Below are 14,914 nucleotides of genomic sequence, written 5' to 3' on the forward strand. Positions count from 1 at the left end.
GGGGGCAGAGCCAATTCCTTCTCCCCAACCCCTTCCCTGACATGCCCCATGCCAGCTGCTAGAGTGGCAACTCCTTCTGTGCTCCCAGGTCCTGGGGCAAGAATGAGGAAAGCCCTGGGCATGCTCCATTTTCCAGAAGTGGAAGCCCTTGCTTCTGCTGGCCAGCCCAGGACACAGAGTGAGCTGGGATTGGAAGTTTCATTTCTTTTTGCCTTATTGAAGAGAAAGAGAATGCAAGCAAAGGAACAAGATAGGCCAATGGACAATTTAGGTTACAAAGTCCTGTAGGGAGGAAGAGGAACTTTTAGGAATTCCATGAATATAAGCACATCAGGGCAACTTGCTCAGCAAAATGTCATTCCCAAGGAAGTGGGGTGGGGGCTGTGGGAGTGGTGGTCAGAACACAGCCCTCTGGGGGACTAGAAAATGCTCAGGGAGGCCAACTGCTGAGCAAAAGTTTGGTTCCCAGGGCTGGATCCACACACATGAACTAATGCTGTTCTCATCCCATCACTCTGAGCACCTGCTTTACATTCAGCCAGAGTCAAGACCTTAGTACTTAAACTTTCCTGTACAAAATGGGGGGCAGGTTCCCTCCTTTAACTCCATGCCATTCCAAACGAGGTCTGGGGAAAGCCACAGGGATGAGCATCACCTTTGAAACTTCCATGTGTGGACTCTCTGGCTCCTGCCGGGCCACTGAGCTGGAATCTGCACTTCTCACGAGCTCCCCAGGTTAGGTTCCACGCACCTCAACGTCTGAGCAGCACTATTCTACTCAGTTCCTTTCTTGGGCAGCAGCCAGCCATTTCCTTGGCTGACTGGTCACCTAGGGCCCTGTGTGGGTCAATCAATCCTGCAACATGTGGCAATTATGACACCTGATTCCACTCTAAGAGAGACAAATTGGCCCAGTCACAGAGATGTGACCTCAGCCGCAGCCCTAGGAGCTGCCAAGTATCAATTCCAGGCCAAACAACACTACTTCTTTCTCCTTCCCATGTGACAACTCTGTTAACATTTTTGATAAATAAGTGTCATACATTTTCTTGAAAATAGGGAGTCATGGGAAAAATGCTGGAAGGAATACATCAACATCTTATGGTTATCTTTGAATGTCTGAGAAGGAGGATTATGGCCCATTGTTATTTCCCTCTGTGCTCTTTTCTAGCTTCCCCAAGCAGTTCACAGATAGCATGCATGCTTTATTTCATGACGAGGAAATCAACTTTCAAAGATCTCTTTGCCTGGCAGAAAGAGAATGTCTCCTCGCCCTCAACAAAAATAAAGGAGATTATTGATCTGACAGTAGGGGAGTGATCTGCTGCAACATTCAGTGAGTGAGTGACCCATAGTAAATACAGTGGGGATTCCTCACTCCTTTCTGGGGACCATATGCCATGAAGCCTATTGGGCAGGACACATAGGAAACCCAGCAGACACCCTGCCACGCATTATAGTATCTGGGGATGGCTCAATTGGCCGAGTCACTAGAACTGCGGTGGTAGCAGGGTTGGAGGAAGGCAGAGGAGGGCTTGCAGGCAATGGGTTTAGAGGGAGGAAGGAGTATTGATGGGCAGGTGCATGCCACAACTGGCTAGAAAAGGGCAAGTGATGCCATCCCCATCTCAGGCCTTCCACTTAGCTGAGACAACTCCTAGAATTCAGAAGATCCAGTAGTGCTGCATGGGGCTAGCCCGATAGTTTGCTTGCAGGCCTGGGGTGTACAGGGAATTCCCACTGCAGAAGCTGAGGAAAGCTGCCCCTCAGGTTGCATGAATTGACTAAATGCAACCTACCTCCCCCTTCCAAATTCCAAGCATGATAGCGTTTGTCTAATTATGTTAGCCCAAGATTAAGTGACCGTCATGAGGCTTCCTTAGAGAACTTGGCCATCCCCAGCAGAGCAGCATGCATAAAAACTAGCTCAGAGAACATGCTTGATCAGGTTCCAGATTGCCTGGGAAAGACCAAGTGCCGTCGGGAGGGCTTCCCTGTCAAACGGAAGTGGATTCTGCTGATTGATGAAGACACCATTCTTAAGAGTGTGGGCTACCATTTCTTGTGTGCTTAGTAGGCGTTGTGCTAGAGATAAAGAGGCCAAGAACCACAGGGTGGAGGCCAGTGGCTTACTCCCCCTGCCCCAGAGGGTGGGAGTAGAGCCTCAGGTCTCCCCAGTTGATCCTGGGTGGAAGGCATAGTACAACCAAGTGTTAGAACCCCATAAAACAAGTGAGGTTGATCTTTAGGGGCTCACAGAGTCTGAATAACTGCTTAGTTACTGGCTAGCAGGGCTTCCTTTTTTCCATTGTTTATTTATTTGAGAGGGAGAGAGGGAGGGGAGGGAGAAAGCACCATTATCTAACTGATTCACTCCCCAGATGCCCACAACAGCCCCTGGAGAGTTGGACAAATGAGCTTGGTACTGTGAGTCTCAGCAGTGTCCCTGACAGGCTGTGTCATGACTCTTTCTGTGTCTTCATTTTCCCAATAGCAAAGCAGGGCACAGCCTGCTCAGCCTGTAGGTTGCAGGCTGGGCTTGTAGGTATCAGAAAACTTAACAAAGGCCACTAGAGAGTCACACAGACAAGTGACATCGCTGGAAATTCTGAAGACACAAGTAACTAGAGAGACACACATAGGTCCCTGCTGACAGCAACGGTGATGGCGGTTGAGGTGATTAGCTCGGCTGTATGTTGAGCCCTGCGTGCAGCGAGAACTCTGAAAAGCCAGGGTCACAACAGTATTTTCAGAAATTATTTGAATGGCAGAGAGAGAAAAAGAGACAGAGATCCAAATCTCCCATTTGGTGGCTCATTCCCCAAATGTCTGCAAGAACTAGGCAGGGCAGGGAACTCAACCCAGGTTTCCCACGGAGGGAACAGAACCCAAGCATTCAAGCTGTCACCTGCTGGCTCACAGGGTGGCTCACAGGAAGCTGGGACGCAGAGCAGAGCTGGGATGCAAATGCAGCTGCACAGCTTCAAACTGAGCCTTTTAAAATGGAAAAATAATGTCTTCTTTGTTTACAGGAGAATAAATAAAACTGTTTTTTTCTGTCACTAAGGAATCAAAATGATTAGGGGGACAAACTTTTAAAAGCTATTTGTAAAGTTCTTTGCAAGTCAGTGATGCCGGGTCTCTGAGTATCTCTGGGTGATGTGTGGCACTCGCTCCCTGTCTGGACACTGCAGGTACATAAGTACCTCAACCTTCTTTCCCAGTCCAGAGCTCTTCTGTGTGGCCCTCTGCACCTGCTGTGGGCTCCCAGTGCTTTGAGGGGAAGTGACAGGATCTAGCACATGCTGTGTTTCCCTGTATGTGTCCAGCAAGCCTTTGTGGTTTTCCTGACAAAGCATAAAGAGATGTGGAGTGCTGTCTTCTAGTATGCTGGTGGGAACACTGTGACCAGGTTAAGGGAGGCACTGGCTGTGTCCACCCTGCCCGTAACCCATTTCTATCAACAGATAGTGAGCGCCAACACTGTGCTAGGACTCATGAACAATACTGCTGTGAGAAAGAGGACTGGAACCTATCTGTCCACAGAGAGAGAGATGTAGAAACAACCTCCAAAAAAACAATGGAGACATGTCTATCAGGATGGCTAAAAAAGGGCAGACATCAATAAATGTTGGCAACAAAGTGGAGAAATCAGATCTTCAGACATGGTGGGTGGGTATGGAGGATAGTACAGCCACTAACGGCTTCTTGGAATATTATCTTTAGCGTTACCAGAAGATCCCAGGAATTCTATTCCTAGGTATATACTCAAAGAGAGGATATATGTTCTCACAAACACATGGTCACAGTGGCATTAATCACAACACAAATGCTAACCAATCGGTGGATAAGCCATATGACAAAATAATATTCAGAAAACCAGAAACATAAAGTGTTGGTGCATGCCATAGAGCGGAACAATCCCCCAAATACCATGCTAAATGAAAAAAATGAATCACAAAAGTCTTAATGTTCTGTGGTTGGGTTGTATGAAATGTAGAGAATAGGCCAACTGATGGAAACAGAAAGATGCAGTGGTTGGTTAGTGGTCATGGGGCGGGGCAGGAGGAAGGGACTGACTAGGAGAGACTGTCATGGGTTCCCTGAGGACAATAAAAAAATTAGATTGTGGTGATGAGTGACTGAGCACTGAATTGCACACCTGAAGCCTGTGAATTGTATGCTATATGAATTGCATCTTGATAAAAGCTGTTAATTAAATGGGCACCGTGACAGATGGATGGATAGGTCAAGATGCAGGGGAGGGATTGAAGTGACTTCACTCAGGGAACTGTCAGGGGAGACACCCTGCAATAATCAATTCTTGAGGTAGGTAGGGAAGGCATAGGTGTGATTTGAGAGAGGGAAGGGCATTCTGGCCAATGGGACCACAGATGCAAAGCCATGGAGGCATGAGCCACAGGGTGGGTTGATTTTGCTGGAACAGGGGCACAGAGAAGATGGGGAAGGGGAACGAGGCTGGGAGTCATGAAAGTAAGGGTTTGGAGAGAAAGAGGGCTTTCAGTATGGGGGATTCTGATGCCATGTTATCCAGATGGGCTGTGTCCTGCACATTTTCTTTGTGCCTGAGGATGCTGACAGCATCGCTTACAACATCTTTGGTTTTTGACCTACGTGGCCGCAGCCCACAGAGGGCTGTGCTATTTTGAGATTACAGATATCAGGTCTGGTTCTTGGAGGCGGTGTGACTTCTCAAGCCTCCAGGAGGCCAGCCAAGAATGTCTCTAGAATTCAGCAAGGCTGTCCAGGCTCAATATGCTCAGGGTGATGGGGCAGGAGAGTTGGGATGAGCTGGGTTGGGGCACAGCAGGGGCAGCCCCTGTGTACTCACTGCACAGGTGGCCCTCGTCTTCTCCCTGGGTGCAGTCCTGGTGGAAGTCACAGGCCTGTCCGAGCCGGAGTACTGTCCCATTCCAACAAGTGAAGGAACTCTGTAACGCCATCTTGGAGCCCGGGGACGTTCCTGGAAGAGCACAGGGACACACATCCATGGTCAGTGTGGATGGCCCAAATGGTCAGCCCCATTGGAAGACTGTCAAGATAGCATCACCCCGCCCTGCCATGCCCATTCCAGGGAGCAAACTGAGGAAGCACCCTCTTCTTAATTTGGCCACGACTGTGGCAAACTCTGATAGGCTGAGAGCAAATCCAAGTTCAAGTCCACGCCTAAATCCGTCTCTTCCTCATGTTCCAGTAATGGTGAGTAACAGTGGGCAGAGCAGCTGAGGTTTGATCCACATTCTAAAGTCTCCAAGTCCATGGCATTAGTGTGCCAGGTGGACAGCTTACAGGTGGAGCTCATTTGCACATAGTTATCTCTATCCTTAAGGTCACACCTGGGGTACTTAGGAGGCATATCTGGTCCAATACATCTCCTCTTATTCTATCGCCACCGTGCTCTTGACCTCAGATTCTACCTCTTGAGTAGATTCTGAAAACATGCAGACCTTCCTGCTGTGAAGAGCATCGCTGTGTTAAGAGCTTGGGACCTGCCTTCTCCAAGAGTGGTTCTGTGAGTCTGAGCACGTCCCACCTCCGTCTGGCCCATCTCCACTTCTATAAAAGGAGACTTTTGACTACATCTCTAACACTTGCTCTGGTTCTGAAATTCTTAGAGAAATCACATTGTTAAGTAAGGAGAGAGGGGACAGTATATACTGAACACAATATTTGTTTCTGAACTAAGGATGATACACCAGGATGAATTCACTGTGGCCTCTCAAGTCTCCAAAACCCTCAGAGATCAGGCAATGTGAGAGGATTGACCTGACCTGCTTTCCCTTATTGAGTGAATGGCTTTGCCCGGGATTCCTCAGCAAAGCCTGATGGTGCCTCCTGCTACCCAGGATCCTCTTGTCACTGTGGAGATGAGCAGGCAGAGCCTGCCTGGGTTGACCCCCACATGTGGTTGCCTGGCTTTCCACCTGGGTTTTTGGCTCCATCACCATGGTAGCTGATGCCACAACAGCCTCCCCATTTCTATCTCCCCACACACATCAGTGCTCAGCTGAGAGGGGAGAGGATGAACTTAGATGGGGAAGTCCCCCAATTTCTTTGAGCCTCACATTCATTCCGTTTTCTCCAACTCTGGTTACAAGACACAGCTGACTATGATGTAGGGTCCTACATGTTAGATCATCTTCAATTCCTAAAAATCTCACCATGGTTCATTCGTTAGACTGTCCCAATATAGTACTGAAATTAATGCCAACTTTAGCCTGTTTACTTATTCTTCTGTCCACCTTAGCACTTCTGACTCCATGAGGAAGCTAGGCAGGTCCAATGGGGAAACTGAGGTCAGAAAGTGTTGGCCGCTTGTCTGAAGTCACACAGTCAATACTGCATCTTGGACCCAGCCTGTCACACAGTATAGTTGCTCTCTGCAGCTCATGGGAGGACAATGCTGTGGTCCTGAGGGCATGGGGGTTAGGGGGAGGGATTTGCTCTTTTTTCCAGGGTAGCTCAGAGAAGGCTTGGTTGTCAGACGACAGCAGATAGCCACATGATACTTCACACTGGCCTCCAGCCTGGCTGGGCCTCTAACTCCAGGGCATGGGAAAGTGGTCCTTTTTCCTCTAACTTGCTACTTAAGGTCCTCTGTGATCTGGGCCCACATTGTCTTTGTGGCCTCAGTCTGTTTCCATGTACCCAGCACTGCAGGGCTGTGTGACGCTCATGTGATGATGTACTCATAGCCTGCTGTATGCTTAGGTCCAGACTCCTGACAGTCCTTGTACCTGCCCATCCTCATCTGTCCATCAATTCTTGCCACCTGATCCAGAACATGAGTGCCAATCCTTACGTTTTCTCCAACAAATTGTTTGAGTTTCTGGAGGGTTCCTCCACTATGGCCAGTGTCTGCCTCACCAGTGCTCATGAATAGTCTTCACATAAGGGTACCTATCTGAGTTGGCTGAATAATGTACCACCAAATAGCTGCATCCTAATTCCTGGTATCCAGTATGAACATCTTGCCTTACATAATTAAAGGGAACTTTGGGGATATGATTGTGGGGTCTTCAGAGGACAGACTCCCCTGGGCTATCCAGGAGGGCCCAAGATGACCACAAAGACTCTCTTAAAAAGGAAGCAAGGAAGTCAGGGTACGAAGGAAGAGATGTGTAGGATGGGTGTTGGGGTGTAGTTGCGGGACTCCTGCAAGCCACACAGGAGTGCTGGTTTGAGTTGTGCTACCCTATGTTTATGATGCAGCTTCCTGCCTGTGCTCCTGGATAGGGAACAGATTAGAGCTCAATAACTTGAATTCTTGGCTTCCATGTGGGAGATCTGGTTGAAGTCCCAGGCTTCAAGCTTTGGCCTGACCCAGGCCTGGCTGTGATAGGGACCTGGAAAGTGAATCAGTGCATGGAAGAGCTTGGTCGGTCTCTTTATCATTCTGCCTTTCAAATAAACTAATTTCTAAGAAGATACATTGGAATATTTTATAAAAGTAGTTGTAATGATGGAAGCCAGTCCCTAGGGGTGTAGGTGGTGACAGGAAGCTGGAAAAGGCAAAGGAGCGGATGCCCTTTCAGAGCTCTGTGATAATTGGCAATGCCCAACAGCATGATCCTGTCCAAGAAAATGGATTCAGGCTTCTGCCCTCCAGTACTAAAAAAAGATAATAAATTTGGCTTTTTCTTTAAAAATAATTTATTTAAATGTAGAGTTATGGAAAGAATAAAAGAGAGAGACCTTTCATCTGGTGGGCCACTCCCCAAATGGCTGCAAAAGCTAAAGCTGAGCTGATCCAAAGCTGGAAGCCAGAAGCTTCTTCTGAGTCTCCCAAATAGATACAGGGTCCCAAGCGAGTGGGTCATCCTCTGGGGTTTTGCTAAGTATATTAGCATGGAGCTTGGAGGGAAGTGGAATGGCCAGGGCTTGAACCAGTGCCCATATGGAATGCCAACATTGTACCTTCTCTGCTACAATGCTGGGCATAATTTGGAAACTTGAAGCCATTCAGTGAAGGCAATTCAAATAATACATTCTTTACCTATGCTTTCTGAGTTCCTCTCCAAAGCACCTTCTCCCTGTGTCTTGTCATGGGTGATCACTAGATAGTTGGTAGCTATGTCTGCCACTCCTTGCCCCCTCGGAGACAACGTCAGCAAACTTGACAATCTGCAATGTCTCCCCTACCTTCTGGCCTCCATCTAGGTTGTGCTGTGTTTTCTTCACACCTTGCATTACAGGTGTGCCACCTACAAGAATCCATTGAGTGTTTTACCACAGCAACTTCTTGTCATTCCCTGAACAGGTCTTACAGTGTCTTCTGCTTCCTTTTATTCTGGAATTGCTGGTGTAGACCTGTCTTCTAAAGTTGGAAAGGAGGGTTGAAGCGATCAAAATCATGTCCTGGACCCCGCCACCTAGAGGATACAATTCTTTAAGAACAATTTTGTAGAGTCATGTCCTGTGTACACAGGCCTTAAACTCATGAAGCTGGCATCACAGGGTTTTCCAAGAGCTTTAACAACCCCCCACCAGAATATGTTTAATGGCGCCAATACTGCGTGATATGTCACACCACTTATTGGAACATTATTTAACGATTGGCCTGCTAGTCTGTTTATAGCAAAATTCTGAAGAATATCTTTGAGCATAAACCTTTGCAGGCATTTCAGATTATTTTCATAGGCCAGATTCCCAGAAGTGGAATTACTGAATCAAAAGGTATAAACATTTTAAAGGCTCTGGATACATATTGCCAAATTGCTTTCTAGAAGCTAATCCAATTTACCTTTTTCCACAGCTGTGCTCACACATGCATGTCCATTGTACTGTTTTTTCAGCTGACCTCGAGTAACATCCTAATTTTAATTTTTACCTAAAAGCACCTTCCTGCTGTTTTATTTTGAATTTATTTGGTAGTAGTGAGAGTGAGATTGATTTTTTTTCTCTCTATGTGCTACCAGCTTTTTCTGGGGTTTTTTTTTTTTTGGTTGTTGTTTCTTTGCAATTTTAGGGAACTGGCCACTTACTTGTCTATTAGGTTCTTAATGTGCAGTTGTATGAAAGGAAACTTTTAATCACAGGTTAGACAAATTTCCCCAGCAGTTGATATATATTCTCATCCTATGGATAACATATTTTGACACATAGGCACTTTATATTTTTAATGTAACTCAAACCTATCCATTTGTTCCTTGGCGGTTTCTTCATCTTCTTTGGTGTTTGGAAAGTTTGTGGGGTCGTTTTTCTGTCCTCTCCCCTGGGAATGCCTGGTGTCCACTCTTCACTGCTCAGCAACAGGCCTAGATGCTGCCACCTTGTCTGTGACACCTGCATTGGTCCTCCCATGCTCCCCCTCCACAGATGGCCCTGTCACCGGGGCCTCGGCAGCACATGACTCCCTGCACCGCCCACGGCCAACCTGCCTCCCAGCATCACTAGCTATTTGAATGTCTGTCTTGCTCACCAATCAGAACTGGCGAGGAGGTACCTCGCCTTATCTTCCTAAGTCTGAGTCAGTGCATGCATAGAGATCCCTCCAACTTGCTACTGGGAATTGAACTCAAGCTGTCTATCAGCGGAGGAAGGTATTATAATACTCATTCTACAATTGTAAATTCAATGACTTAGAGCAATTACATGGCTTACAGGAGAACTGTAGAAACCTGCTATTTCTGACACTTCACTCTTTGGTGCCATGTCTATCTCTGAGTTGTGGTGGTGGCGGTGGGGGGCAGGGGAGGGGTTCTCCAAATGGTAGGCATGGGCATGGAGACCATGGGCATGGAGGAGTGGGAAGTCAGCACCCCTGACCTTGATCTATAAGCCAGGAGGAAGGGTGCTGCTGCTCTCCATCTCTGGGGCACCCTGGATGTAGGGGCTCCATCCCCCAGAAGCTCTTTTTCCAGCTGAAGCACAGCGGTAGCCTCTCAGAAGTGGTCTTTCCCCCGCCACCCCCCTGCAGCTCAGCCTCTGCTGACTCTTTCCCATCTCCCTTCCCCAGCTGGAGACTTCCAGACTCCCTGGCAGAGCCTCCTACATACCACAGGGAGCTTTATGCTTAGGAGAGATTCAATTAGACGGACGCCTGGTACTCTGATCTCCACTGCCAGCCCAAACTCAAAACTAATGAGGCGCAACCTAAAACAACCACTCTGTCTTCTCAAGTTTTCTCTTTATAGGGCCCATCAATTCCAGGGAGGAAAGCACGCATGGAGCATGGCTTTATTCGAGTGCTTCAGGTTCCTGAATACCACCCTCCCTGGTTGTACAGTGACAGTTGTGGGCCCATGGATTAGTATACGCTGAGGCCTCAGAGGGTCATAGTTGGCCTCCAGGGCAGCAATGTACATGGAGGGCCAGCCCCCTTCCCACACATACACTTAGGACTGTCCTGCTCGTGGGAGCTGGGCATTCCTGGTCACTCTTGCAGCATCCAAGTGCCCTAAGGCAGGAAGGCAAGCAAGAGGGGCAATCAAGCAGCACTGGCCCATGAGTGCTTGGGAATCTTTCGTGGGGAAGGGTTCTCACTGTGTAACTTTCCTTTTTAGCCTTTGAAACAGCAGCTGTTCCCAGACTCCTAATGCAAGTCATTGCAGTGGCCACCTGCCGTCATTCCTTACCTTTATATTGCATCTGAAAAGCTTTCCTAATCCTTGTTGGAGCCTTATTTAAAAAAACTGGCAAAGCAGTTACTATTCCCACATGAGTAATCAGAAGACTGAGGATTCAAGAGCCTAAACCAAGTACGGAGAGATGGGTCTTACACAGTTAAGCACTACAAAATGTAACCTGTCACTTAACCGTATGCTGGGCCTGAGGTCTCGCAGCTAGTGCACCATGGATAAGCACCCTGAGCTGAATCTGAGGGTGAGTCCTTGGCTCTCGACACAGACAGTCCTGGAGACCCATGGGAATCCCTGGGGAAGGGTAAGCCCCACAGGGGCTCAGTACCTTGGGAGCAGAAGCCCTTGGCATGGATGGCTTGCAAAGTGTGTGTCAGGGGATTTTTGGCATGTGTGATTGAGTATCACCTCCTCTGAGAGCTGAGGTTCTGCTGCTGAGCTCTTGTGTATTTCAGTGGGTTTGATACCACCACTGCCTTGGTACACAGTGAGGATGCTGACCTCATACGCTGTCTCTGAGACTTCCACCACCTCCCACGTCCCGATTCTGGGCTTTGGGGCAGTGATTGTTGGTGGCTATGCTTATGAAGTAGATTTGATACAGTCACTGCAAACTTTTTTTGTTTAATACCATTTTAAAAGACTTATTTTTTAGAAAGGCAGAATGACATAGAAGAGAGAGAGATCCACTGATTCACTCCTCAAATGGTTGATATGGCTGAGACTGGGCCAGGCTGAAACCGGAGGTCAGGAACTCCAAGCCGGTCTCCTGTGAGGTGGTAGGGCTTCAAAGCCCCTGGGCCAACTTCTGCGGCCTTCCCTGGTACATTCACACGGAACTAAAGTAGCTAGTCGAACTGGTGCTCCCATATGGGATGCCAGCGTAGCAAGTGTTGGTTTAATCAGTGGTACTATAATGTGGCCCTGGTCAGTGACAACTTCACTAATGTTAGCCATTGTCAATGAGTCTTCCAGTAGCTTTCTGCCCTCCTGTGCCTCTACACTAAGTCATTCATCCAGCAAGCTTGTCTCACATGGGCATCCCCTGCTTAGTCATCTGTGTTTTGTATTCTGGAATGCCTCTCCTCAAACAGCATGCCACATCTGTTTGCCCATTTGTCTTCTCTGCCGGATGCAGCCGACATTAATTCAGATTTTCATCAGAGACCCACATGGCCCAGGTAAGACTGCGTGGGTAGCTGTTCCACATTGCAGGTGACTTGTTGGGTTTCTTGGCTAAGGAGGATTTCTTCTCTCTAATTGTGCATTCCAAACAGAGACCCACCTTTTGCTTACAGCTTGGAAATCCGAGGCTACAAAATCGACATCAACTCTTCCAACTAAAATCTCTCCCTCTATTCTTTCTAAATGAATGTCAAATTTTAGGGCACTTAATTAATTTTTAATTAAGGTGATTTATGCAGCATTACAAAAGGCACATTTGTCTCAGCTTTCTGGCCGTCTCCCACCTGCTTGCTCTTGCTTAACTGAAGACACTCGTTAAAGGCAGGGAAATTGAGTGCTGCTTCATTGAGAAGGGGCTTCTTGCTCTTAATGGTAAGGAGAAACAATGCAGGGAGGATACCAGCAAGTGGGGGGATATGGCAACAGCAGGCCAGGGCTGGAGTGGAAGCACAGGGACCTGATCCGGGCTGTCCTGCCCCACTGCTGGCTGGAAGCTTCATATTTCCCAGGTCTGGGAGAATCAGGTGCTTAAGGGTAAACAAGCCAGAGACGTGAAAATGGATGGTGACATGATGAGGATGTAGTCCAACAGCGAACACAGGCTAACAGCCACACTTCCCTTGCTGACATTAATGGGAGTGTTGGAAGGCCTGCACACTGCATAAATTCAGCCTGGCAGAGACCAGCCCTGTTGAGGGCTTGGGGTCTCATAAATTGTGGTGTGGACAACCTCATTAAAGAGCTGGCATCCCCGGTTCCTACTCAAAATGTAAATCGGAGTGAGGAGAGGGCTTCACCAGGGACAGCCTGCCACAGGCTGGGTCAAAAAGGACTTTTCTAAAAACCTGCAGGGCTGGTTCAAGCCTGGGCTTACCACCAGGGCCAGAGGCCCAGCCTCTCTCGGTCTCACTGTCCTGGTTTCTGTGGCAAGTGGTCCCTTCCCCAGCTTCACGCCACAGGAGGTGACTTCCCACGGCCTCTGCGTCAGCCGGCTCCGTGATCTGGGTTCACCATCTCCATCGGAACATTGCTTTCTGCTGCGCATACCACCTTCCCCTATCACTGGCTCTTCTCCCGAGAGACACGTGTATCCTTTGCGGCAGGGGGATAGGGGTACACTTCCTGGAACTGGCCGCATCTTTTCCTCTGCCCCTCACCTTCTTCTTTTGGGATTTTTTTTTTTTATCAGGGATGCTAGTTTCTCCCCTAAATTCTAAGTTCCTGAAGACAGAGTCAATCTCCATCAAGTGCTGGCGAACATGTGTGGGAGGAGTTACAAAAGAGATTACAGAGTTTCCACGAGACAACTGTCAGGTGGAATCTCCTTGCACGGTTAGGAATTGCTGGTTTCTTCCTGTTACTCTAAAGGAATTCCATCTACCATTCAGTCCTTGACTTCCTCAGCAGGTGTTTTCAGGCTTTCTGCTCTGTGCCATGCCCTGGGGTGAGAGTTATCTAAGTGACCCAGCCTGGGAGGGTGAGTCCCTGGGGTCTTCTCTGGGGAGGGGAGTTTTGAGCTCTTGGTGAAGGAAGAAGAGAATCAGCAGTGTAAGATGGCTATGGAGGAGCTGGAAGTAGGGACAGGGAAGGTTGTTCCCAAGAAAAACAGGCTGCTATGGATCAGAAGGGTCACAGAGGATCATGAGGTTATGAAACTGTGGAAGGTACCAGAGGCCCGAGCAGGCAAGGACTGTGGAGTTTAGATGTGACTGAAAAATCTCTGGGAGTCGTTAAAAAGATAATTTGGGAGGGAGAAGTAGTTGATGCTAAATCAGAGAGGCCAGTGATGTTGGAGCTGGCGCAGTGAGCAGGTATCTCGGAGATGATCCCAATTGGACTGGCTGGTGGCCTGGAGGTGAGGGTGACAGAGCAACAAGATGTGTCTAGGTTGTGACCAGTGCTGGCAGCTGGACCTGGCAAAGCCACCCTGGGCTTCTTCCCCGGGAAGGTGAAATGTACTTCATCTTCACAGCTGAGCTCTTTGAAGAAATGAAACTTTTTCTTATTCCTTTGTATCTTCAACAGCTCCTTAATTTTGTTGCAAGGGGTCTTTTTCCTAAGGTTTCCCCCATTCAACATTAATCTTCATTGCTTTTGCTGAGAAGACACACCAATAATTTTATTTTTAATATTATAAATGACCTCCATGTACACGTTACCATTAATCTCCCTGAAAACTGGTGACATTTAACCATTCTGCTCCAGAGCATCCCATAAACTATGTCGTTTTCTTCTCTTGTTTGTTCAGTAAACAAGGAGCAATTCCAATTGTACCTTGGAGAATTAATACTAATCACAAACAAATTACAGCTACAGCTGAGACTGCTGCAGAGAAGGCTGCTGGGAGTGGGAGAGCAGAGGCAAGCAGAGAATTTTGAAGCCTGGAGATAGGGGGGTGGGACTGGATGATGGCAAGTAATGGCCCAGAGGCACCTTGGGTTAAGGGAGCAGGTGTATCGAGGCCTCCTGAAGAGAGACAGGAGGTCATCAAACCTCCACTGGACCCCGGGTGGCCATATGGTTAGGCTACCTGCTTGGTGAAAAGACAAGGAAGCCCTTGGGTGCTGGTGCACATCTCAGTCAGGTGACCATGGCCTCACCATGGCAACCCAGTGCTTCTGCTCTGGGTCCTATCCTAAAAGCTGTGTAGGCATTATTTAGAGCACACAGCAACTGTAGGAAATAGTTGTTTCTATCTCTTTTGACTAAGCTGGAAATTGAGATGCCAGGATTTGCACCATCCTTCCCCAGGTCATAGGGCACTGGCAGAGCTAGGGTTTCTTGTCTGCCTGCCTTGGATGCCAGTCGTCAATATGCTCACCTCCACTCACCTCCAGCCAGGGTGGAAAAAAGGCCATTTTCAGAGCACCAGGAATAAACTCCAGGATGGGAGAGAGTGACAGACAGAGGACGGGGACCTTGGGAGGTGGGATGGGGATGGAGGGATGGAGGGTGAGGTTGGCTGGGATTCTGGGGCAGGATTCTAGTCGTTCAAAGGACTGGCGAGGACGTTTGCAGAATTGGCGAATATCAGCATCCGTAGTTTGTCCCCAGGTCAGGGCAAGCATTTTTCCTTTATCAGAGGTTGCTGGATTCAAAGCAGATAAACGATCATGGAAAAGTGCTTT

The 14,914-nt window shown here is 48.2% G+C and overlaps 1 protein-coding gene across 1 annotated transcript in view; it reads right to left on the reverse strand.

The window, feature by feature from the left end:
* The window catches only part of ALK (ALK receptor tyrosine kinase), a 667,016-nt gene that overhangs the window by 100,171 nt on the left and 551,931 nt on the right, over nucleotides 1-14,914 (reverse strand). The window contains exon 6 of the mRNA XM_040993973.1: nucleotides 4,853-4,984. Coding sequence (XP_040849907.1) covers nucleotides 4,853-4,984 — 132 coding nt within the window. The remainder of the gene's footprint in view (nucleotides 1-4,852; nucleotides 4,985-14,914) is intronic.

Source organism: Ochotona curzoniae, unplaced genomic scaffold (assembly GCF_017591425.1).
Source record: "Ochotona curzoniae isolate NIBS_2020 unplaced genomic scaffold, NIBS_Ocur_1.0 contig_883, whole genome shotgun sequence".
Classification (NCBI taxonomy): domain Eukaryota; kingdom Metazoa; phylum Chordata; class Mammalia; order Lagomorpha; family Ochotonidae; genus Ochotona; species Ochotona curzoniae.